The sequence below is a fragment of the Diplotaxodon limnothrissa genome, linkage group LG13 (assembly GCF_057381915.1).
Source record: "Diplotaxodon limnothrissa isolate DT_005_m linkage group LG13, D_limnothrissa_male_GT1.1, whole genome shotgun sequence".
In the NCBI taxonomy this organism is placed as follows: domain Eukaryota; kingdom Metazoa; phylum Chordata; class Actinopteri; order Cichliformes; family Cichlidae; genus Diplotaxodon; species Diplotaxodon limnothrissa.
The window spans coordinates 15,750,029-15,776,295 of NC_140608.1; the positions used below are offsets into that span (position 1 = coordinate 15,750,029).

General features: G+C 38.5%; 1 protein-coding gene across 1 annotated transcript; it reads left to right on the forward strand.

Annotated features, from left to right (window-relative positions):
* Positions 1-175: 175 nt before the first annotated feature.
* On the forward strand, positions 176-25,227 carry prim2 (DNA primase subunit 2). The gene is made up of 14 exons (XM_085369368.1): positions 176-237; positions 1,070-1,219; positions 1,351-1,463; positions 4,308-4,402; positions 4,504-4,624; positions 5,385-5,480; positions 6,460-6,597; positions 11,181-11,248; positions 11,962-12,034; positions 12,275-12,460; positions 19,151-19,277; positions 19,463-19,545; positions 22,710-22,778; positions 25,000-25,227. The coding sequence occupies exons 2-14, from the start codon at positions 1,075-1,077 to the stop codon at positions 25,225-25,227; spliced, it is 1,542 nt and encodes a 513-aa protein (XP_085225494.1). The 5' UTR covers positions 176-237; positions 1,070-1,074.
* The last annotated feature ends 1,040 nt before the right edge of the window (positions 25,228-26,267 follow it).

Genomic DNA, 26,267 nt, shown 5'->3' on the forward strand with positions numbered 1-26,267 from the left:
AAGTTTGGGTAATAGTATTTTAAAAGAAACTGTTTGCCTGTTTTTTTCATGGAGGTCATCGTTACTTTGAGAGACGGGGCGGGCTGTCCTAAAAAGTAAAACGAGTACACACCACTTCACAACTTTCGTTCTCTTCCGGTGTCGGATGCAACGTCATATTTTTACCCGCGTTTGTTGAACAGCCCCTTTTGTTTGGCGGGACTGCGTTATTTGGAGTCTAAAAGCTTCATCTAATCGGTAATGTAACGACAGTATTATATGCTTCTTGTTGCTCCTCAACCGTGAAATAAGTTTCTCGGGCTGTTTTTGAGCTCGGTCTTTTCAATGCAGTTTAAACTCAAATCTGATACCTAGCAAACGTCAAAGTTGGATTGTTTTTCACTACCCTTAACGTCTTGCTATGGGCTCTATTGCTAACTTAAGCTAAATAGTCTCTGTTAGCGGCTACATTTAGCCTTAAATGTAGAAATTGAGTTTATGAGAACGACAGTTACTGACTGCTGAGCCAGTGTAACATAACAAAACATACACAGCTTCACACTGTCAGTTCAGTTTGTGTGCAGAGGCTGATTTTTAGATGTCAGGAACATTTCGACTCTTCATCACAGTCTCTCAGCTATGGATTGAAGAGACGATTAGTCAAGGAGAAGCTCCGTTTGCCAAGTTTTGCTTTAAGTGATACCGGGCGCCACTTATGCACTGACTGGTTAAAGGTTAATAGCAGATGCTGTGCAGAAATTCGTTTGTTCTGATTTTGTATGGCAGCATCCTTTACCGTTTGAAATCAAAGAAGCTCAATGAATTTCTTAATGTTTGTTAGTTATAAGCGTTTTAATGGTGGCTCGGGTCTTCTCCACAATAGTGTGTTTTATTTATTCAACTCCTAGTAAGGAGAAAATGGCAAAATCAAGCGTTATGCGTTTGAAATAAGAACAGCTTATTTAATTTCCATGAATTTGTATTGAATGTCGCTTTGGTCAATGGCTCACTACATCAGATATGGCAGGTTTGGGACCCAGCTTGTTAGCAAGTGGTACATTAAAACATGCTTGATTTCTTTTACCATCAGGCACTATGCAGTTTGGAGGCAGAAAAAAGAAGATTAGCACTATCCCTCAGTCGGAGCTCTATGGGCAGCACCTGCAGTTTTATGGACAGCCTCCTCTTGAAAACATCTCTCTCTCTGAATTTGAAACATTTGCTGCGGAACGACTGAAGTGTAAGATTTGTCTCATACTACTTGTGAAATCAAATGATGAAAATTACTGTAAGCATTGTTTTCTCTGCTCTTGTGTAATACATTTTATTTAGGACATGTGGTTTGTAATGTTTGTTTTAATGCCACTGTAGTGTTGAAGACTGTGGAGAACTTGGGTGTGAGCCATGTCAAGCTTACAGATCCGTATAGACGCAAACTTGAGAGTCAGCTTAAAGCTCTGAACTTTCCTTACAGACCAGATGCTGTGAGTATGTTTCCCATTGTGCACCTTTAAACAGTATTAATGAGTCAGTTATTGCATTGTGTTGTCAACAACTTCAACTAAAGCTTTATCACAAAGAGATTTCTTTTTAAACTTTTACCCGCTATGTGTTTTAATGAAAACACAGGGGTTGGATTTGTTTAGGGTCCTGTAATATCGCACTGCACTTCATGGTGCTTGTCCCCCCCTTGTGAGTGAGACATATCTAATAAACTGGCATAGCTTTTAGTAGGGCTGAACGATTATGGAAAATAATCTAATTGCGATTTTTTGCCCCAATATTGCGATTGCGATGCGATATGCGATTATTTTTTAAGGTCTTTGTCTTCTGTATTATTAAACAAAGACAAGCAATACATCATATAGTATGGCCAATACTATATTACATTAATTTTAAACTGTTCTTTCCTGGAAGACAGACCTCTGTTATGATGACATGAGGTGATGCATGAATTGATGACTGACATTTTTATTTAACTTCTTCAATCACAACAGTATATTTGAACATACACAATAGTTTATTTTTAGCTTACAAACATCTGAGCATAAAGTGCTGACAAGGAACCCTGGTGTAAACATTAAAATGAAAGTCAGTGCAATGTGCAGATTGCAGAAATATACATAAAAAAAAATCGGTGGCTTTACCACACTCAGTTTTTCGACATCTGTGAACTACTAGACAGTCATTAAATTAAAAAATAATATTAAATAAATAAAACTAATAAATAAAAAATGCACACATCTTACTGATCTCTGCAGTCAGTAACATTACACATTTTTATATATTTTATTTATTGTTTACTCTATTTAATTTGTAAAATATGTGTACACACACACACACACACACGTGTAGAAAAATATTTAGTATACACATCCAGAAATGCATATACTATTATATATTGTACATATATTTATTAGTTTCAGATGTAGCCATTCTTGTATTTTGCTTGTTTACATTATTGTATTTTGCACAACTCTGTTGCTTGTGAAGCTCGCACACAAGAATTTCACTCACATGTGCTGTACCAATGTACCTGCACATGTGATGTGACAATAAAAGTGATTTGATTTGATTTGACATAAAGTGCAAACATAATAGCAATTGTATAAACAATGAGTATGGCTCAGCTAGCCATAATCATCCTAGCTCACAGGTTTTTTGCTAGGAAGACCAGCATATCTACTTTTGCTGGCTTTAAGGATGAGCGAGTGCAGGTCACTATATTCCCTCCAGTGCTGAACAGACGCTCTGAGGGGGCACTTGTGGCTGGCACACACAGATATTTGCGGGCCATCTTGCACAGTCGTGGAAAGTGAATGTTGTGCACCTTCCACCAGGCTAAGGGATCATCCTCTCCGTCAATGACAGGGGTCAACAGGTAACTATTCAACTCTGTCTTCACGACATCTTCAAGTGGCAGAGGCAAAGCTGAAGAGGCCGCACTGGTCCTCAGACGGTCGGGTAGGCCGGAAGTAAACGGCCATGAAATTGGACGGTCTAGCCTTCTGATTAGCGTCACCGCTGTCTCGGTGGAGCTTAATAAACTCGGCCGTCTGCTTCTTGCTATCTAAAATATAACCAGACACTGGTGTAAATTCTCGACTGTCTCATACTTCTGTTTAATAAGTTTTCTGTTTGACGTTTAGTCAGCTGTGTGAAAACCAAGGAGGAACCCACCCGGGGGATTAATAAAGTTTTATTTTATCTAATCTAATAACTTTAATCTCAGCCAAACCGATTTAATCACGAACAAACAAAACACTGAAAAAAGCCCAACAATAACATTTTTAGGTTGTCTAAGTGACTTATATATTACGTTTAACCCGAGCAGCGAAAGTCCGCGGTGATCTGAAAATGATGTGCCGGGAGTTGTGCCGTTCTCGGCCGCATCAGTAACCCTCGAGCTCCCGGCTAGCTATCGAGCTGGTGGGTAGCAGACGCCTCCTAAAACGTCGAAGCACTTTTGCAAATATGCGATATCTTGATAAACCGAGCAGATATTTGATGTTTACACAACTACTTTCTTGCCTGAAAATATGTTAAAAGTTTATTTTGTGACCCAGAAAGATTAGTATGAGTAATTTTAAAACTTAGTAGCGGCCGCCATTGTTGGAAACTGGAGTTTGGCTGGGCCGTGCTGTGAATTCTGGAATATGGTAGGCCACGAAGGACACACCCGACCCATCCTTCAAATTCGGGGAAAAGGAGGACGCATTTGTCGGCTACATTCGGAGGAGTCTACGAATTTGGACAGCCTTCGGCGTGTCGCTGTGACGTAATCGGTCTACAAATGCGGCCTCAGGAGGATGCAGTCCATGAATTTGGACATGTCCAGAGTATAATCGCAGCCTTTGCGGTTAGAAAATTGCACTTGATCATGTCGCGATATTATCGCAAATGTGATATATCGTTCAGCCCTAGCTTTTAGAGTGAGACCAGTGTTTAGCTCGATGTGTATTGACACAGTATTGACTTTGAGGAGTTAAGCTTGCGCAGGATCCATCAAATTCTCTTTGCAATAGTGATGAAATAGCATGATTTAGCAATAAAATGTATTTGTATTAGTAAAGAAGAGACACTGCTGGGTGTTGCTGAAAACGTGACTCATTTACTAACATTTTAAGACCCTATGCTGAATTACAAGAGCCTGAGATAATGGAAGTTAGTGTACAGCTACCATAAACATGACTTTTAGTACATGATAATTTTTTCATATATGTACATAAAACAAAAACTGTACAACATGACAAGAAGTGGTGAATGATGATTAAATGATTGACATCTATTTGTCTTTCAAATTGACTAATTGTTTTCTAACTCTTAAGGATGACAAGAAATCTCAAAGTGGACCAATTGAATATGAAAAACGAAGAAAAGACCATATCTCCCACTTCATTCTCAGACTGGCCTACTGCCAAACGTAAGTCTTTAGTCTCCATTTAGGAATACTGGAAAATGTGGTCAGAATATAAGTTGTTCAGCTGCAAAAGATAAATGTTTATTTCCATTTGTCTCTCAAAGGGAAGATCTGAGGCGCTGGTTTATACAACAGGAAGTTGATCTTTTCCGCTTCCATTTTACTGAGTTGGTCCCAAAACAACAACTGGCATTTCTTCACAAGAATAATCTCCATTATGACACAGTAAGCTTTCCTAAAGAAAACACTTGACATATTTCAAAAATATTTTTTTTCTGGAAATTTAAGTTGAGGAGGCTTACCACAAAAAAATTCCAACTGGGAACTTTTACAACTGGGAATTTCTGTCTTCTTGTAATAGTGACTTATTCAGAAACACACAATTAGTCTTTTTTTTTTTTTATATCACCTTGAAAATTTACTTACTTATATTTGATTAACTTACATTTAAGTGCCTCTTTACCATAATGTGTTTTAGAAACTATATCTTGGATTTTGTTTCTATGTCAGGCTCAGAGTATGTTGAGGACACGGGCCTAAATCCATGCCAGTTGTTTCTATACACAGCATAGTGGTGTTCAGTTGTATTTTCACTAGGTGGAGCTGTTCAATCATCATAACATCTTCCATCTTTAAAAAGTTGGCCCTATTCAGTAAAAGATTTAATTGTGAAAAAAATTATATTTCAAATATGTGTGTATTATTTTTTTAAATAATAAATCCCAAAACATAAATATAATATATATAGTTTACACTATATATTATATAGTGTACTTAGTCTCTGTTTTGCTTTTAGGCTCACAAAAGGAAAGAACTACAGTAGGTTTGGATAACATGGTGGTGGCGGGGTGTAAGCAAGAATGCAAAGCCAACTTTAGGTTTTTGTTTTGTTTTTTTAAACAATGTTTGTTTTCCACAAGCTTATTAACATCATATTAACAGTTCAGCTTATGCAACTCCTCAATGAAATCTCACAACTTTTCAGATTAGCAGCGAGGAGAAGACTGCGCTGAAGGATCAACTTATAAACTCCAGCTTTGGCGTCAGTGGAATCAAGGTGATGGAACACGAGTTCTACAAGGTGAGACATATATATAGTGTAGGTTATAGTTTATATTCACGAACACACCACAGAGGGAATGTAACTTCCAAGACATCTAGACAGTGGCCCTGTTAGGTTGATGTGTCATGATGGCTCGAGTTCTCTTTCTGCATAGTTAAGAGTCATTCAGGAGAGTTTTTGAAGTAGCGATCATTAAAGGTAATAGCACAGTGCAGGATAATATATGGTGTAAGGTAGGTTGGTCAGACTTTGCAGAACATCTTGGATCCTGTGTTTTGAATTCTAGTAACGTCTTCTTTTTGTCCAGTATTAGACTTGGACAAATTACCCCTCAAGCTTTCTCATTTGCATCATATCTATTGTGTAATGCTTACATGTGTGAGAGTACTTTTATACACTGGAGTAAAACTCTGATTTGTCTGCTTAGCGCTACTTTTTTTTTTTTTTTTTAATAAACCCCTCATCCCCTGGAGCCAGTATCTCATCAGATAGAGACAGATCATCACCGATATGAAATAAATGAGCAAATATTTCTCCCCAGGGCAGTTTAAACCAACATTATGGAAAAAATCCAGCTTTTCCAAATGTAGAATTACAACGCCACATGTGTTTATCTTACTCTTACTAAAGAAATGCATTGACATTATGTTGTATATTCCGATGTGCATAGTAGGCAAATCTTTTAAAGGCTGTGATTATGTTCTGTCAGTCAGGTCTCTACTCATAATAATTTAACATGCAAATGGATTAAATGCAGTTTTTCTATTAACAGAATTTAAAAGCTAGAGTTTAATTTAAATTTCCTTGCTACTGACAATCATTTTCACTGGGAGAATGTAAATCATCCCATTTGGTTTGCTGAGCTTAAATTGTATCCTTGGATCACAATTTAAGCAGCCAAATTACTAAGGACACACGGCTGGCCTTTATACTGTGAACACATTAATGATTTAATTGGTTTTTTTTTTCTTCCTCCAACTGTCATTATGTTTTAAAGGTGCCTTTTCAAGATGCCCTGGATCTTGTGCGACTGAGGAAAGTGTACCTCAAACAAGGCTATGCATACATTCCCCATCAGGATATTGTCACCATTGTTCTCAATGATTTCCGCACAAGGCTGTCTAAAGCTCTTGCAGTAAGTGAAATTTTATTTTTTTGTGTTGTTAACACAATAATGGAGGAGCACAATTGAGAATTCTCAGCATTTTGTTGCTTTTTAAGCCTAAACATAAGAGTTCAAACTTAAATCTGAGCTTTTTAAAACCTCCAAATCTGAATATGCTTTGAACTCCAGTATTGTTCAGACTACAGTACACATGTAGGCCCATTTTATTGCCTCCAGTACAATACTATCTTTAATCATCACCTTTGTGACTAGGGGTGGGTTTTGATCATCGATTTATCGATTAAAATCGATTCTGGCTTGGATAACGTGATATCGATTCATTAAAATCCTGAATCGATTTTTTTAAATATTAATTTATTTTGACCGAAACGCCAGAATCTCAGGTTAAACCTCACAAAATTTCAAGAACCACCAAACAGCTAAAACAGTAAATGAGAGCAGGTACACGGATTCTGCACAAAGATGTAAACACAAAGCTCGGAGCCTCCAACGGATCAGAATCAGTGAGATGTCGCATTTCTCACCCGACGGCACGGACACGGTCGGGGCTGAAAGCCGACAGCTCGCTGATTCTGATGTTTCGGCGTGTCTGCGCTTTGTGTTTACACCCTTTTTGCGGCGATTCTAAAGCTGTTAGTTTTATCTCTCTCCAAACAATATTGACCAAACCAGCAGCAAAAGAAGATCCAAACTAAGCTTCACAAAAACATCGTCATGAATTCCCTCTGACTTTTGCTGTTTTGCTTCCACCACGATAAAATCACACGTCATGCACAGCTCTCTCTCTCTCTCTCTCTCGCTTTCTCTCTGTACTTCAAGAACAGTTTCCCGTCTAAAAATCTGTTTTCTGCATTATTCGCTTGCTTGTTACGCACAAGTCTACCATTTACAGCGCTGTCGGCCGCTGTTTTGTTTTTTTCCCTTTTACTTACTTCCGAAAAGAAAACCTAATTTCTGCCGTTCAATAGGCTTCTGAACAAATTTAAACTCTTTAAAATTATGCAAAATGCAAAACGCTTAGCCGTGTCTCTAATAAAACCGCTGTAACTTCAGAGGTAATGTTAATATGTTGATTAATGGTTTTCTTTCATTTTTGATGTACTGCAGAATATTTTTATAAAATCTGCTGTGATGCTTACACCTTTGATAAAGTCTTGCGAGTGTCAGCTTCCTTTTTATAGATACAAAAATATGTAAATGTACTGATCTGAATTATAATATTTCTGACTGTCTGAGGCAAAATTTGCCAGATTTAAATAGAATTGAATCGAGTCGTGGATCGAATCGATTCTAGAAATCAGTGACGATACCCAGCCCTATTTGTGACTCACTCCATCACACCTTCACTTTATATTATTTTACACTAGTGGCCATTTTCATGCCATTTGTGCATGCAGAATCCCCGATTCCATAAGGAGAATTATTAAATTGCCATTGTTGCTTTCAGTGCCCCGAGGGAAATGGTAGAAACACAGGGTTCAAATGAGGGGAATAAGTATGCACATGTGGCAGAAAATATCTGGAGGAAAGATTTGGGACATCTAGTAGGAAAGTGCTTATTGTCCCTGAAGGCATGATGTTTTTTTAAAGGCTGCTGAAGGGGGTTTATGATGGGGCCGTATCACCAAGCTTTTGCATTGCTTAGAATGTCCTGAGGGACTTGAAATGCAATGTTTTGGGAACCAGAGGCCTTTTTCCCCTTTTTTTTTTCTCTTTTTTTAAATAAATATATAATATATGTGAGAAGACAACCCAAGCTCAGCTCCATGGTGGCGAGTAGTCCAGATGGCGAAATGAGCACAAGGAGCAGCAACTAAAGGCAGTGTCAGTTTGTGGTTTATGAATTGACATTAATCAACGTTAATTAGGCAAGAAATCTTGAAATAGATGACTTGCTGTACTGAGACACAGAAAACAATATTTTATTTCATTACAGTTACCAGTATTTGTGAATTACATTTTGTGTTATAGAGTGGTAAGAGCGGTGGATACAGGAATTACACATATTTCGAGATTAGAGAAGCCACTGTTTAAAAGAATTATAGAGAAGACGTCGCTTTATTTTTGGCACAAGAAGCTGAAAATGTAGGAAGAAACTCAAAGTTGTCTGAAGTAGACCACACTCTGCTCATTAATTGGTACAGTAAGGTGGAGTAAATATTGGATCGATATGAGGGGTCAGTGTTTTATAGTTTGGCACCCTTTGCTGAAAATTGGCTCTTTTCCTGGTATAGATCCACATCGGGTGGTCAGAGTTCACTTTATTTGGACATCAAAACATCAATACCCAGGTTCTCACATCCTAATTAACCAGTAGACGATAGACATACATTTACTCTACATGACAAAATTACTCCTTTGTACGGCCACATGTTGTAACACAGCCAAAGACGACCTTTGAGTTTATCAAAAGTGCACCTGTTTAAAAAAAAAAAAAACACTAATCACTTTTTATTTTTATTTGTCTTCAAAGACCTTTCATGATTATTTCATTTGCTTTTTTCACATACAGTATGTTATCAGTGCCTGCAAAATATGTGTCAGCCATTACCGTGCATACCTTTCATATTGTTTTCCCCTCTGTAATTGTACATCAGTCTTCCGTGTAGTGTTTTAAACTAGAACGCTGATTTTAGCGACGGATTTTAAGTTAAACGGTAGCTTAAACAAAGGAGCGGCAGTTCTAAGAGAAAATCATTTCAATGCACACTTCAGCCTTTGTGATGTGGTTGTGTTACGTTGTCTGTCACTGTAACAGAGTAGCCACTTTCACTGTCTTCTCAGTTAATACCGTGTCCTCATGACAAAGAGTGGGCTTCTTTGAGCCACTGAGCTAAAATGCTCTCTGGCAATTTGAACTACTTATCTAAAACTCACTTATGTCTAAATGAATTGTTTGATAACCAGAATGATTGGATTGTGATTTCTGAGAGTAGTTTTAGATGTACCTGAGAATAAATGCAGAGCAATTTGGTGCTTTTTATTTCTCAAAAAGAAAGAAGTGTAGCATTTAGGTGTAGTAGAATCATAGTTTTCCCTGTGATTCTGAAAACCTCTCAGGTTGTAGTATAACCAGTGTCGGTAAACCCGTTTGCGTGGATGGTATAGTACAGGACGTAAATGGTAAATGGCCTGTATTTGTATAGCGCTTTTCTAGTCCCTAAGGACCCCAAAGCGCTTTACATATCCAGTCATCCACCCATTCACACACACATTCACACACTGGTGATGGCAAGCTACATTGTAGCCACAGCCACCCTGGGGCGCACTGACAGAGGCGAGGCTGCCGGACACTGGCGCCACCGGGCCCTCTGACCACCACCAGTAGGCAACGGGTGAAGTGTCTTGCCCAAGGACACAACGACCGAGACTGTCCGAGCCGGGGCTCGAACCGGCAACCTTCCGATTACAAGGCGAACTCCCAACTCTTGAGCCACGATCGACGTCACTGCATTTGCACTATTGTTGACATACAACAGTTGTTCAGGCAGGACCAGCTTAGAAATTAGAAGAGAAAAATAAAGCTCAAATGAAAAAGTTGTTCGGTTCTGCAATTCTCCAATTTTCAGGTAACTATCCAGACCACTAACTGCTGGAATGGAATAATTCAACAAAACTAGTATTCTTGTAAGTGAGCCAGTGTGTTACTGTAATGGTTATTCTCCTTTGCTGGGGACAGCAAGGGGACATCACAGAGAACGTGTCATTAAAAAGGTATGAAACGGAAAGCTGCCTCTCCATGTGACTCCATTTATTGGTTTGTTGTTCAGTTTAACAAACAGAATGCTGCATCTTAAAATGTCTTTGGTGCATGGTTCAAGGCAGACCTGGAACTGACTAAAAGTCAAGAGTCAGGATTTAGACTCAAGCTTTTTTTGCAGAGGAATGAACATGGATCTTTAGGGGTGTTTCTTGTTTTTCTTTTTTCTTTTTTAAATAAAAAAAACATAATTCAGGCCTACAGCTGCCTGTTTTTAGACTGAGACAGCATGCGAAAGCTTCAAGTCGGAGGATGTTGTAAAGAATAGCCTGACAGTTGCTGTCACATGTTTTAGGATGGTGTTAAAATGTGTTGCGTAGATGATTTGCTCAACCTGAAGTCAGAAAAACCATCTTACTGTTTTTTAAGCCAAGGTTGCGTGGAGATGCATTAACGTTATCACTCTTAAGGGCGTTGATACACTAAGCTGACAAGAGGCTGCAAGGATACATTTAGTAAAGCAGGATTTTTGTAATTTGTTTTGAATGTCGTGGATTCACATAGGTGTCGCAGGATTGATCGCACAGCCAGCAATTTCCTTTTTTCTTTTTTTCGTTGGAAATTAGTAAACACTGAGCAACACATAATCAAGGTCTTTAATGATAGATACTGTGGCGAACTTAACTTTTGGTTTAAATTGTTTACACGTTTCTGATCTGTTTGGATAACGGCGCTCCAGAAAGACAGCTTTAATTACGAGATTCTGTGCGCTAGTTTAAAGTGCAAATAGTTTAAAACGAATCAGGTGCACTTAACCTGCAACTTTGGGCCGTTATAACACTTTGACCTAGACTGTTTGCCATTACTCATGTGATGCCCATCTCTCCTGCAGTTGACGGCTCGCTCGCTACCAGCAGTGCATTCTGATGAACGGCTCCAACCTCTCCTTAACCACCTCAGGTAAGAAGCAGGATGAATAACATCGCTGCTGTTTCGCCAGTGTGGCCATGAAAAAGACTTCTAGCACAATTGATCTTCTGCACCAAAGTGTCTTTGGTTGGTCTGAGTTAACCCAGACACTTTAAATAAAGTCCAGATGTTGTGGAAACTTTTTGCCCCTTAGTGCGTGTTCAGCATAATGCTTCCAGCATAAGGTTACTAGAAATATCCAACTTGTGCACTGTTTTATCTACCATGCCTGCTGCTTTTCTGGGAGAAAATATTGGATGGTAGTCGTGTTAGTTCACATGGGTAATTACAAGGTAGAGAGACAGTCGCAGTTTTAAGAACAGGGTAAGGGAATAAATGGTATAGATCTTTGAGTTCATAGAAAATATTTTGATTTTGGCTTCTTTTTATTATTTGTAGTCTTGGTTGGACAAAGCAAGACAATTGAAGACGTCATCTTAAGCTGTTATGGGTGTTTGTATAATACTTTTAAATCTGCTGAATGTATCTAAAAAAGATCATTTGAGTTTTCTACTTTAAGTTCCTGGCAAACAGTAAACACTGAATAGACTGGCCAAAAGTACTATAGCATCTACAGGTGCTGTTCAGCCAGGAAAGCTATGATATGAAGCTCCTGGTGCACAGGTTTGAGGCTCTGCTGTCATTGAATCAGCAGATCGTTGACAACTACACACGTGTATAATGTATTGTTTTTCTTCTTTTAGTCATGCCTATGTGGGACAGGATTACAGCATCCAGAAGAATGTTGGGAAAATCTCCTTGGATCAGATTGATTCAGTAAGTTGCTTTAAACATCTGTTCTTGAAATTTCTTCGCATGGCAAATTCTTCAAGGTGCCTTTTTGCATAGAAGGGCCTTATTGCTGGTCTGGGGCAGTGAATACAAAAATATGTGGTGTTTAATTTCACTTAATTAATATCCTTTGTACTCCATAGATACAAAATATGTACTTATAGGAAAATATAAATTATATAAGGCATTTCTTCAGGTTTGTCATTAACAATTACCTGCTTACAGCTTTCAGAGAAGTCATTCCCATTGTGTATGAGGCAGCTCCACCAGTCTCTTAGAGAAAACCATCATCTCCGCCACGGAGGTCGGATGCAATACGGTCTCTTCCTCAAAGGTATCGGCCTGTCTTTGGAGCAGGCACTGCAGTTCTGGAAAATGGAGTTCACAAGAGGCAAAGTGGATGCAGACAAGGTAATGTTGATACATTTTAATGCTTTGTAAATGAATATTTTCTGAGTATCTTTAAAACAAGATGTCAACAGATGCCTTCTACCTGCTCTCCTGGTGAAGGGTGGTTCAGTCCATCCTATTCATAATTGGTTCATTGTCAACAAAATGTTACATAACATACAGGCATCACTCGCAGGGCTCGCAAAATCTATCTCAGCCCCCGCCCGTCGGGTTATCATATACCCCGACGGGCGGGGTTGAGATAGATTTTGGTCGCCCGACCGGAGATATCGCTAGCTCCGGGACGTTGGGCTAGCGATTTTGCGAGCCCTGACTCGGTAACCGTTCATCCACCCCAGAAATGATACGGGCTACAGTTTTTTATTTTTTTTATTTTACAGGCTAAATTTGATCCCATTTCAAAACATTCTTGGTTTTTTTTGTTTTTTTACAACATATGATGGTACATATGTTGCTGGAAGTTAAGTAAAATATAGTGATACAGTGATGTCTGAATTTCTCAGACTGAGGGTTTTTGGTCTGGTCTGCTCAACACTTCAGTGGGTGGGGCTGCTTTTATTGGAGATTAAGTGGTTCCATCAAAGCTTTATTGATTGAAGGAAAGTTCACTGGTGTCATTAGGTGCACTCAGTGCTTTGATGAGGCTAATGAAAACTGAAGTGGTTATGAGTTGGGTTATTATGTCTCTCGGTAGGAGACAGACACAGTAAAGACATTAAAATTGTTCTGCATGAAGAAAACGCTCACTCTTTATGTGAGTAAGAGAGAGAAGTGACAGGAGACTCCACATAATGGACCAGCTCAGATAGAACAAATAGAATTTCATGCTGTGGAGTTAAGTAGCTATGAATCATGCTTTTTAGTCTTGCAAGGCTTTAAATATAAATTTATTAGACTATTAATTTTTTTAGATTTTTTTGACTTGACTCTAAAAGTTTGGATATGATCGTGTTGTTTGTGTTATGTTAACAGGGCCGGGGAGATTTGTTTCCCGTGTTGATTCACCATAGTTGCAGATACTTTAGGAGGTGTGATCAGAAAGTTCAGTGGGTTTATTAAAAGCACAAACTATGCTGCTATTCACTTTCAAGGCCATCCTCTTATTCACCTCTGGCTTCCAGCGATATGAACACACTTACTCGCCATGCATGCTGGATTTCCTCTCTGTGTGAAAAATAACAGCCTTTAAAGGTGGAGACTTTGTTGTTGATGTCAATAAACAAGCATATTTTCGAGCGCTTTGTGTTGTACTCACCACAGTTCAAGCCTTCCCTTTGATGCTTTATGCATCAAAGCGCACAAAGTATTTTTGGTTTGCAGCATTGCAGGACTTTGTGATCATACCTCATTTGTTAGATGGGATGTCTCTGAATTGGTCTGGCATGCGTACATCGATTCAGATAAATGTTAAAGCATTTCCTTATCATCTATCAAGAAAATAACTTCTTAATTTCTCTTGTTGTATCAAATTGCTTTTTTAGTTGCCTTTACAGTAAGCACTACAGAATGTGGGAAACCTCCTCACATGCCTCACCTTGTCTGGGCTATCTTAGACGTGAAATATGGCTGCCCTGTGGTTTTTGAGTAGGCTTTTTGTTTTAAAATGCTCCATCCACAGTGTGGGCATTTGGGAATTTCTTGAGATATCACGTTTCCTAAAAGATGCACTCTAATGTTCATTAGATGTGAAAACAATCTCTCCTAAAGTTGGGATCTAAACATATCGGGTTAAGCATACCTTACTCAACCAGTTCTTTGAGTGTGTTTTGCTCTTCCACACTGAACTCACTGTTACACCTTATGACTGTTTGCTGCTCTGTTCCAACCTAATTTAAGAGCTGATTAGTCAGCAATTCTATTCACTTTAATTATATGCACCACTCAACATGCAAAATCCAAAATATTTGTCAGCTTTATTTTCTTTAAATGGGTACCTTTCATTGTCTTGAAGTCTGGAAACCTCTAAATCCTGGTGCGTTTGTTCTAGATTAAAAGATGCATTGAGAAAACGTTTGTTGTGTTAGTTGCAAAAGTACTTGCGAATGAGGTGTTTTTACCTGCTGTCATCAAATCATTTATATTTTATAAGATGTGCAGAAATACTGTGGATCTGACTAATGCTGACATCCATGCAGAGCTCACACATAAGTGGATTGCAGCTTTGAGTGCTCATCAAAAGATACAGTATTAACAGACTCCACACAGCAAGTGCCAAGAAGTGATTGTGCTGAGTTGAATAGACACCTGATGTAGCAGTCTGGTGTGGTTGTCCTTATGGACGGGCCTTGATCCCAGAGCCCTGTAGTCTTTGAATACTAATTTGTAGTAGTAGATCACACGGCTGGCATCCTGGTCGTGTCACCCCAGGTAGCCTGCGCTCTTTCCAGTCTGGGTCATGTTTTGCATCAGCCAGACATTTTGTCCAAGCATGTGGGATTGTCTTGAGCCCCTGTTTCTTGCTGGTGCCTCAGTTGAAAGAGTAATGAGGAAACAGATTACAGGATTCTGACCAGAATGGATACACAAAGATGCACATGGTTGTAGCTGCGTAGAAAGCAGGTGCTTTGTCATTTGTAAGGTTCAAATCTTTTTGCTGCATGGGAAAGACCAGCTTTGCAGAAGCAGGGTGTACATGGGATCAATGGGAGGCTAATGAATTTTAGCAACCCTGATGTCTAATATTAATCGAAGAGACACGAAACTGTTGTTCACTGCTGTTTATTGCATGATTGCAATCCATAAAAGCCACAAAAAGTTGCATGTTTAGGACATACAATTTGATTGGAATTGTAATAGGCATATTTTTTTGGCAATATGTAGTGTTTGTATTCTGGGAACGGTTAATAGGAGTGTTATTAAAAGATGTACTCTGCCATTTCAAATATAGATATTCACTCCAAAAGATAGTTAAAGTAGGGTAATTCTGGTTGGAGAACATACAGATGCATGCATACTAAGGAGATGAAAAGTAAAAATATCACTGAATAATTTGTGGAGCACTCAGAAATAGTTTTGCACTAATGCGAACCATGATTGATGTCAGGATAGCTATTTTAGAGTTTAGTTCAGTGAGGTTTTTTTTTTCTTTCTTGAATGCAGATATTTAAATAAGGAATTTTACTTGAGCCACAAAGGCATTCCATTCACTTTTTTTAAGCTGTTAATTTACTAACCCTTTACTAACCCTAGTAAAGCAGTCTCAGTGAGAGCCCCATGGTATAGCACAGCCCTCTTTAGCACCCTGTACAGAGGTGGCTTGGGTCCCGTGTACAAGTTCTCAGAGCAAGTAGCTGTGCACAAAGCTCTGCTCTTCTTCCACAGCAGAGGCAGCAGAATCACGCTCTCTGTGATGTATGTGTTGTGTCAGGGACTGCACTTTGTGCCAGGCTGCACAAAGCTTGCTCATTAGTATGCGACAGGCACAGAGGAAAAAGATGGGAGGCAGCATTGCCAAAAGGGAGGCCCGGAGGAAGAGGCAATGTAATATTAGACTAGAGGGGGAGAGAAAATTGATGAAATCAACTTGATCTATCCATTATTCTTGCTACAGAAGTTGGCCAATTCATTTGGAGGAGTGTCTATTTGTACCACATTTGAGTGTGTTGCATTGCCTTGAGGGGGTTGGCCTGCTTTTAAACTACTTGTTTTTCAAATGTTAACTTAAGGTTAATTAACTTCCACTAACTGACACATTCTTTCATAATGTAGGTTAAACAAATGAGTCATTAGATGACATGTCATATTAACTGCTTTTGGAGATGTGTTACAAATGTGCACCTTGCTATTTTTATCTCAGTATAATTTAAAAGGAGCCCCACGCTTCTTTGTTGCTACCCCATATTAAATAAATCCTGAGATGATTTTTGTCTTTCTTTCTCTCTTTTTATTCTTTCTTTCTTTCTTAAACAACATTCAACTCATTAGTAGCATCAGGATGTAGGAATTAATTAGAATTTTTGTGTCTTTTCTCCTCTTGGACCACTATTTTAGCAGCTTGAAAAACTCAATTCCAGACCCAAATTAACAGAATATTTGCCAGTAAATCACATATGTGATGTATAATGTTTAAAAGCCAGATAGTCTGAGACTTTCCTTTATTTTTACTGCTCATGCTGAGTTTAAAAGCTACCCAGTGGCAATATTTTGGTCACAATTCTTCAAAATTTAAATTTATGGGATCTGTCGGTAAAGAATAACAGCCCATGTGTCATGGCAGTGATGTCAAATTCTGTATTGGTGAAGCTATAATAGGCACCTACTGCAAAAGTTATGACATGGGATAGCAGATATGACACAGGTGCTGCTAATAACATTGTGGCCCTGTGCTTTTAAGGCAGAACGGTCAGCCATGACACTTTTGACAGTGAGACAGCAACACCAGACTCTGAAGCTGAAGAAACCAATGCAACCCCCTCCACACACACACACACACACACACACACACACACACACACACACACACACACAGCTTTCCTAGTTTGACATGTCAAAATAGGCTAAAATTAAAAATTCCTTAAAATTCCAACTGTCACAGTGAAGTTTTTTTAAGTCCTCCCATTTAGTTTAAGCTGTTTCATGAGTTACAGATTTTGTGTCTCAGTGACTTTGCTGCTCTAATTTTTCAAATATTTAGTTAAATGCTAATTTTGCGTGAATGACCTTTTTAAAAAGCGATCGATGTCTTCTTTTCTGCAACATCAAACTACTGAACTGCTGCTCCTGCATTTTATAGTCACTCACCTTTATGTTGTAGCTTTTTGGTGTGAAAAGGCCCGTTGTGCAGATTGAAAGGGAAATGTATTATAATGGTATTTAACATGAGAGGGATTGGAGCTATAAGCACATCAGTCACTATGGGCTGAGCCTAAGAAGCCATGCCAAGTTTACACACGCGCACACACACACTCTCACTCTTAAGTAATCCCTTTTGATTGTGACCTAATTCAGGATTTTGTGAATGTGCTGTAGAGTGTGGGGGGATGTTATAGTGATGTAGTCCCATGAGCCAAGATATGCATAAGAGCAGCTTTGGCTCAACTCCATTGAACGCATCTTTTGTAAATTTGCTCAGTTTGGGGGTCAGCTGTATCGGGGTATATCCAGGATTATCTGAAGTGTAGGTTGAGGCAAAACAAAAACATAAAAAAAAACACATTTAGAGGGGTTTCATTCACACGCCAGGTTGTGCTTTACCTCAGCTTTGCTGGGACAAATGACTGTTTAGTATGGTTTTTGAGGCTTTATGTCACTTTTAGCCTAGAAATGATTGTTTTTTAAATTCCAGGTAACATCTTGAATATGCTGTAACACTTGTGGAGTTCCCGTGCTTTGTTTTAATAGAGTAAGGGAGTCTTAAATCAGGAAAGACCTCTTATATTTATTATTTGATTTATCATACTTAAAGAAGGTTTTACAAGTTTTTAAATTGCCACTGCAGCTTGGCACATTAGTAAGTTTGCAGGGTTTTATTGCAACATTAATGTGTTATGATGGGTGCAGTCATGTTGATTGTGTTCTGCCACTGTCAGAGCGCCCTCCCTGTATTTTACAGTCGGATTTTTAAAGGCACGGTCACTGCGATGCATTTTAATGACTGCACAGAATTACTGTGCAATAAAAAGTTCACTGCAAAGATTGTGTAAAATGACCCCCATCAAAAAGTATAACCAGCTAGAAGATGATGAGAAGGATTTCAGAGGTCTGTAATACAGTTCATGTGTGTCCTTGACTTTGATCTCCTACTTTTAGGGCAGATCAGGTAAAGGGTTTTCAAGATGTCAAACCAGGATTTGCATAGTTCTGCTGCCTTTAAGCCATTGAACTGTTGAATAAGATATAACAAGACCTGGCTTTATCTGAGTGTAAATTCAGTCTGACTGTACACTTGATGGTTAGTACTAATGCAAAGCTGTAGTATAAATGAAAATATTCATGTTTATGCAGGGCAAAAAACACGATCATTTTCATTGTCAAGAAATCTATCACTATTTTTTTTAAGTCTATAAAATTTAAAGAGTAGTAATTACAGTCCATGTATTCAGCATATCCATCCCATAATATCATCAATTTTCTTAATTTGCTTTCCAGTTTGGGATCATAGGGGGCCTGTCCCAGCTGTCACTGAGCGAAAGGCAGGGTACTACTCTGGGCAGGTCAAAGCTAAAACGACTGGCATGTTGAGCATGTCACCTTCAATAGGTTGAATCCAAAACGCCTGTTACACAATGAACGGCAGACATTCACACAAACAACTGCTGTACTGAAATATAAAATGCTTGCTTTACTTACAGTAAACTCATTAGAGCAGTTTAGAGGATTGAACTGCTCATCTGAGTGTGAGCTGCACATTGAGGATTACAAAAGTGCTGTGTACATTAAACTGTGTTCTGGGGCCTTGTTTTGTTGAATTTAAAATAGACTTCATATTGAATTGAGTCCTTCTACAGGGCAGTGGGCAAAAGTTCTGAGAAAGATGGCCATATTACAGCATCCGTGGTTCAACTATCTCGAGTGTGGTGACACCTCTACAGCAGGTTCTCTCTAATAGCTCTATATTTCATTGAGGAAAACACCCTGTCAAAACTGACATGATGTATGACAATGACTCTTTTCACCCTTACCTTGTCCCTCTTACACTCTCATCCTCACTAATGCCTTTCGCTTCCTCTCTCCTTCTCTCCCTTTCTGTAGTTTGACAAAGCATATGCCTACAGCATCCGCCACATGTTTGGCAAAGAAGGAAAGCGAACAGACTACACCCCCTACAGTTGCATGAAGGTGATTTTATCAAACCCACCCAGCCAAGGAGACCATCATGGTGAGTTGACGGCTGTTGGAAGAAGTGGTTGGTTTGGAAACAGTAACACATTTGTGTTCGCTAAATCTTTGCAAATCTGCAGTTATAGTTTAATGTGCTTTCATGCTCCTTTATTTTCTTCCAACTGTTGAAATTCTTTATTTGCATTTTTTCCCTTTAAATAAAATCCCACCTTATCTTTGTAGGATGTCCATTCCGTCACAGCGACCCGGAGCTGCTGAAGCAGAAGCTTCAAGTGTACAAAGTGTCTCCCAGTGGAATCAATCAGGTGGGTGCCATCTGTCCACAGTCGGTTTGTCAAATGGTTGAACAGCCCTCTAGCCACAATTCCCTTCTCTGACTGGGGACAGCATGTGGGTTATGTTTCTTCTTCAGTCTCACAAAACTCAGCCAGCAATCTTATTGGATTTATAAAAACTGTCAAAGAAATAATTTAGAAACCACCAAATAGTACTCATGTTAGTAGCCAATGGCAGTTTGTCTTAAATATTGTAAATGCCCCCTGCAGAATAGAGCTTCTTTTGTTTATATATATATATATATATATATATATATATATATATATATATATATATATATATATATATATATATATATATATATATATATATATATATATATATATATATATATATATATATATATATATAAAATAAATATAAAATAAAAAAGAGAGTATTTTTTTGATTAATGTTTTGTTTCCTTTACAATATTATACTTTAATGTATAATATTGTAAAGGAAACAAAACATTAATCAAAAAATTGTTGAAAAACAAATTACAACATTGTATAAAAATTACAATCATCAACTCAAATACTTGGTTCTAATTGAACAGAAATTTCTATGAACTTGTAAGAACTGTGTAGGACATGAATCAGTCTGTGTCAGATCCTGAATTTGAAATTTCCACTGAAGTCACGGGTAAGAGACAAGTGGAACCAAGATCTAGGCCATTTGCTTTTTGAAGTTTGCAAAGACTGCTAAATTTTGCCAGTGGTAGTTCACTCTTTGCAACATAGTACGCTGTTCTAAACAGATTTTTCAGGTTTATTTTTAGTATGTTATTTGCAATTGGTGTTTGTTCTGGGAAAGATATTGCAGACTGAGCAATAATGCATTTCTTGCATTTCTCATGGGTTCTAATGGGGGTTCTGGGTTCTGTTTGTACAGTTATGTTTTTTTTTTATGTTGCCATAGTGACGGGTGACGCCCTCTCGCTGCGACGGTGTGTCCTTCCGGGGTCAGAGGGCGCCCTGTGTGTTGTTGTTGTTGTTGCTGTGCGGTTGCCGCGCTGAGCAGTTAGCTAGCGGCAGTGTTCATCTGCAGATGTGCTCCCTGGCTAGCTCACGGGAAGCAAGACCAAACGACACCTCTGTCTCCTCCTTGTCTGAGCTCGCCACAATATTAAACATATCAGGTCCCCATAAGGAGAATCATGTGCTAACGGCTGTCTAAATGACTCGGGTAAAGTTTGTAGCATGCTTGTTGTTTTCGTCTGCTTCCACTTGTCTTTGCACTAGGATGATGTCGGCATAAATGTGCAGTCATATTCGTTGTGTTCCCACTAGTGCTGTCAGCGTTAATCTCGTTGAAATGACGTTAACGCCACAACACGGCAAATCTCCGTTAACGAGCTACCCCTGATCGCCCCGTGCGTAGGGCTAGACGGCCAACACGTTAACGAGCTAACTGCGCTAACACACTAGTTCCCACCCATGTAATTGAGCATTGCGTGGCACATCCAACATACTGTCTTACTTTAGTCCATGACGCGCTTACCTTCAGGGTCATACATCACATGAAAACCAAAATAATTCCAAACGCCAAATCTGAATGAGGGTGGGGGAGGTTCAATTTGCCATGTTGCAAAGAGAGCTTAACTTCTGTCTCGCTAGCTTGCCCTGCGCTCTTCCTTCTGACAATGCTGTCTGTGTTGAATGCTCAGTGGATCTGCGCTCGACAGTGCAGCCTAGGCGGAGTAGTCGAACGCAGATTCACTGAGCGCTCAACACAGACAGCATCGTCAGAAGGAAAGTTGATAAAATAAATTACAAATTTTGTATTGTTCGATACATATGCGTACCGAACCGAAAGCACTGTATCGAACGGTTCAATATCGATACGAGTATCGTTGCACCCCTAACACATATATATATATATATGGACTGGTCTCTGGGCTTTAATCACTTGACCCTACCTACATTATCACCTTTTTTGTCACACATCTGATCGGGACAAACTAATGCCATGTGGTACAGCTTTGATTTGGAGCAGTTTTACACAGAAAGATCAGTACAGGTAAATACAACTACATATACATATTTTGAGTTTTACTGATAATAAACAGTCTTCTAAAAATTGCTGAACCCTTTCAGCGGGGAGATGGTGTGCAGATTGCTTACAAAAAAAGGTGAAAAACTAATATACAAGTCAATAATTTATGGCAATCTGTGCAGCATTTGTAGAGACATTTGGGTATATATTCACACATGAGGTTTTGTGAATATAAAAGAGATTTATTTCTGAGAGACCAAAAAGGTAAAGATAACTAAGGCTGTAATAGTATCACGAAATGTCTTGTGAATCTAAGACGTTGTTCTATAATCCCAGAGGAACCTTCAGAAATAAACCTCACAAAATAAAAGCCTTACCATAATAACACAGCTTGTATTGTTCCTATATTATCCATCATTTGTGTGCATTTTAGCAAATGCTCCTCATATTCCACTAAGCAAACTAAAGCTCTGATAAAAACGGCAAAGTCTGACTGAAACGGTGCGTAGCTCGACACTGATCTAACCCCAGCCTCAGTGTTTAGCATGCTGGTGGCAGTTTCATGCTGGAGGCAGCCTTCAGGAATCTGGGGAATAATGAAGGAACTAATTTCAGGCAGACTCCTCAGAAGTGTCTCTCTCCTAGTGAGTACTGATAACTTGGGATTTTTCTTTTTTCAGCAGGTCACTCACCCCGAGTATGCAGTCTCACTGCACACTACAGTGGCTTTATTACCAGAACGTTGCCGTTCTTATGTGACCCAGTAAAAAGTTGGGCTGCAGGCTGGGTGTTCACCCTCTCCCTTTTCCGCTTTGTAGAGCTTCAGAAGGCAAAAAAATAAAAAAAAATCCCCCAAAATTGAGATCTGTAATCATTGCCACTGGTTATTCTCCAAAGAGCTGACCCAGGGCATGAATATTTAGATTAGCCTAAATATGTATGTGATCTGTTTTTATTAGGTTTGAAGAGATTTTTTGAAGGATGTATTCACTTCTGTCATGATGATTTACTAAAAAAAAGAAATGTGTAAAGTCATTTTAAATAGAGGGCTGGGGAAGCAAAAATTGGCAACAGTATTCTCTGTAGAGTTGCTGTATCAGTATCTAAGGTGTAGAAGTTTAACCTTAATTTTTGTGAACTGTGCCTTTTGTTGCAGATCCTGGAGCTGGTTAAAGGAATGCACTACCAGCTGGCATGCCAGAAATACTTTGAGCTGACACACAATGTAAGTGGAGTCATTTGATGCAGGGAGTAAGCAGGGGTACCTGTGTCAGAGGCAGGGGTTTGGTCCTTGCATCTCATGCATGAAGGCTCAGGAGAGACCCAAAACTGTCATCCCATCCATCATTAGCAGTCTGTCACAGCCGCTTAATTTTCATAGGTTTATTATAGCATTCCAATCTATTTTGCCTCCCTGTTGATGCTTATTTAATTTAAGCTGTTTTATGTGCGTGAGTCATCATCCTGTTCAGTCAGCAAAGCTAGGACTGAAAGTGACAACACATTTTCTTGTTACTGCAGATTGTTCAGGTCATTCAGCTGGAGTTTGCACACATGGATGCACTGCATTTACACAGCTTTTGGTGTAGTGTGAATGGACAGTAGAGGTCAGTTCATTCATTCTAATGACCAGCAGGGGGCAACGCCTCTGGCTTCAGGAACAAGTCAAACTTTACATCTAATCCTACCTTAATAAACACTTTAATACTGAGTCTATCCTCTTAAGCACATCTTTACATATACTTATATTATACTAAGATTAACAGCAAGGTATGAGTCAGGATGTGGCAGCTTCATGTTTGACATTTGACTCGGTGCGTAATGAGAAGATCCAGGCCTCACATGAGGCCTAAAACCACTAGCTCACAAACCAACAGGTGATTGTGTTCAGTTTCAAAAGGAAGGCATCACTACAATTAATGCTGATAGGGGAAAATGACACATTGCACTTTTAGTAAGGTAACTATTTAGTGTTATTACAAGTTCCTATCCTTATTTAAATGGACTCAATGTATACAAATGTACACTACATGAATTTAGATAGATTTTTAAAATTCAGTCTTTCTGTCAGTGATTTATCTCTTCACTCTACTAAAGCAGTATAAACGAAACAATGGTCTGCTGGGTTTGGGATGTGAATCCCTGTGTGTATTGCTGAGTACATTAATAGTACATCTAGTAGTACAATTCAGCATGGTCTTAATTTAAACCATAGATCCATTAGCCTGTGTTTATCATGTTACATGTCAATCTTAAATCTGTAGATTTCCAGGACTTTACATTCATATCTTCTTTTTAAAAAATAATGTCAATTATTTTTATTTCAATATACATTAGAACTCTAATTTACTCTAATTTGCTAAAGATTGACTTACTTAGTCTATTTTGTGCCTTATCTTTTTGCTGCTCATTATAGGAAGATTTTTACATATTGAAAATCTTACCACTTGAAACAGTTACTACTGGTAAAATATATCTTTGCTGTCATTATTATCCGTATAATTAAGTAGTGCAACAAAATTTGATTCACTGATATAAACTGTGCTGGTGTTGAACATCTGCTCTGATGTTCCTTTTGTGGGGAAAATTCCCAGGGCTATTTGGGTTGTTTATTGTTTTTTATTTAGAATTTGTGGGTCACTTGTTTAGTTAAAGTCATTACATGTACATTTATTTTCTCCAGGCAAACAAATAATAAAATAACAAACAGTATGTTTTGCAGTCATGTGTAAAATAAATTTATTTGCCTCACATGGCAATATACAGACTGAATGCACATTTTAAATTTTTATCATCCCAACAACTCTAAAAAAAAAAAAATGTTAGGAGCTGACGGACTAGCATTTAGGTCTACTACTTGCAGATACCTTAAAATACTATTAAAAGGAAGGCCGGTACTCTAGTGGTTCAATAGGTACGAATAGCCAGTGAAATATCTCCTTGGTAACTGAAGATGCTGACACGCTGTTTGGGTATTTTAAATCATTTACTTTTTCCACAATGAAATGTTTTGAAAACATCAATCAAATTACCTAATTATTTTAAAAAAATCACAGAAAAGGTCACAGAAAGAGAATTTGTATTCCATCCACTAATTGATTAATGGGTTTTTTACTCATCATGAATGATTTTGACATTTTTATTTCCTGAAAGGCCATTTCATCTTTTCACTGTGCTCCGATAGAATAGTTAGCAGGTGACTTTGCGCACTAATATGGCTGTGAAAGCCTCCTGTCCTCATTAGTAAATCGTTAGTAAATTAGTAAACCATTGCACATCCCCCTTACTGACGGAGATGCTAAATGACCGTCTTATAAAAGGTGACATTTTATTGAATCAGTCAATCATTGCCCTAGCAACCTGCCACTTTTGTGAAAACTAAACCTGCTGTTCTTACTATCTCCTGACCTTCCTTCTCCTGTGGTTTCTCTTTTTTTTATTAACAGATTGAAGACTCATCTTTCTCACTCAATCACCCTAACCAGTACTTTCTGGAGAGCCAGAAACTTCTGGGTGGAGGCAAGGACATAAAGAGAGAGATGGATGCTCCGCAGAGGTCACAGGAAAACTCCGCCTCCAAAGGATCAACCGGAACTCAAGAGGTGGCAGCAAACACCTCCCAACATTTGGCCGAGATGACAGAAGATTTGGAATCTTTCTTTCAAGAGGCCTGATTCTCAAATGTTTAAATACACATACAAATAATTCTGTATCTCTGGACATGCTCTGAATTCTGCTGAATCTTACAAATTCCCTAAACTGTTGTATTAAGTATTAAAGTTGAAAATCTGTCTTTCAGTCTTTTAATTCCAGCATAGCAGACTTTGGGAGAAAAAGTGAAGAAAATTAAAGGAGTGCACCACAGTGCTCATGGAAAGGAAAAATAGAAAGATTATGACCAAAAATAACATTAAAAAAATCTATAATTGAAACAGTAAGCTTTTGTATTTTGTCTAAAAATGTTTTTTTTTCTATTTTCTTTATTGCAGGTTTTGATTCAACCTTTCAAAAATTCACACAGACGTTTCTTTTTTTCCGCTGTATGATATTCTTTGCTCACATGTCCGTGATCCTGCATTTATTTCTGCCTAACCATGCGTTAAAACTGCTCTCTTGGTTTGTTTTCCTTCTTTGTTTTTACTCTGGTCTGAACTCAGATGGCTTATATTCTCAGTGCACAGTATTTTGGCAGAGACATGGTTTGGGGGGTGATGACTAGAACATTTCCCAGCTGTCTCAAAAACAATGTCATTGTATTTGCTGGCAGCAGTGTGGATGAATGGTGGCAGGAGGGCGGATGAAAATAAACAATTTCCACACTTGTATTATGCTGCCTTGGAATATTGCCTCCTAGTGCACAATGCAATTTATTCAAAGCATACGTGGTCAAGAGATATTTCCTCACTTTCCTCTTGAGCCTCAGTTCAATAATTTGTTTAAAAAAAAATAAAAAGGTGGCTGTCTAAAAGTCTTAACCTTTTTGTGCTGCTGTGGAATTAGCAACACAGACTCCTCCAATCTCGGTTCTTTAGGAGGTACAGTTTTGTGCTCTTATCTCCCCTCATACTATGCACTTTACCAGACTGCTAACTTTGGATCCAATTAGAGGGACAGCAGTGTTAGTTTATGAATGTAAATGCATTTTTCAGGAGGCTGGAGGAAACATTTGGGTCATTTTGTGGAAACCTCAATCTGTAATTTAATCATAGATGAA

Bases quoted from the DNA above. Each gene is read 5' to 3' on its own strand.
- prim2 (XM_085369368.1), top strand. From the start codon at position 1,075: ATGCAGTTTGGAGGCAGAAAAAAGAAGATTAGCACTATCCCTCAGTCG. The intron at 11,249-11,961 runs GTAAGAAGCAGG...TTCTTCTTTTAG, and splicing joins CCTCTCCTTAACCACCTCAG to TCATGCCTATGTGGGACAGG. The intron at 22,779-24,999 runs GTAAGTGGAGTC...TTTTATTAACAG, and splicing joins ACTTTGAGCTGACACACAAT to ATTGAAGACTCATCTTTCTC.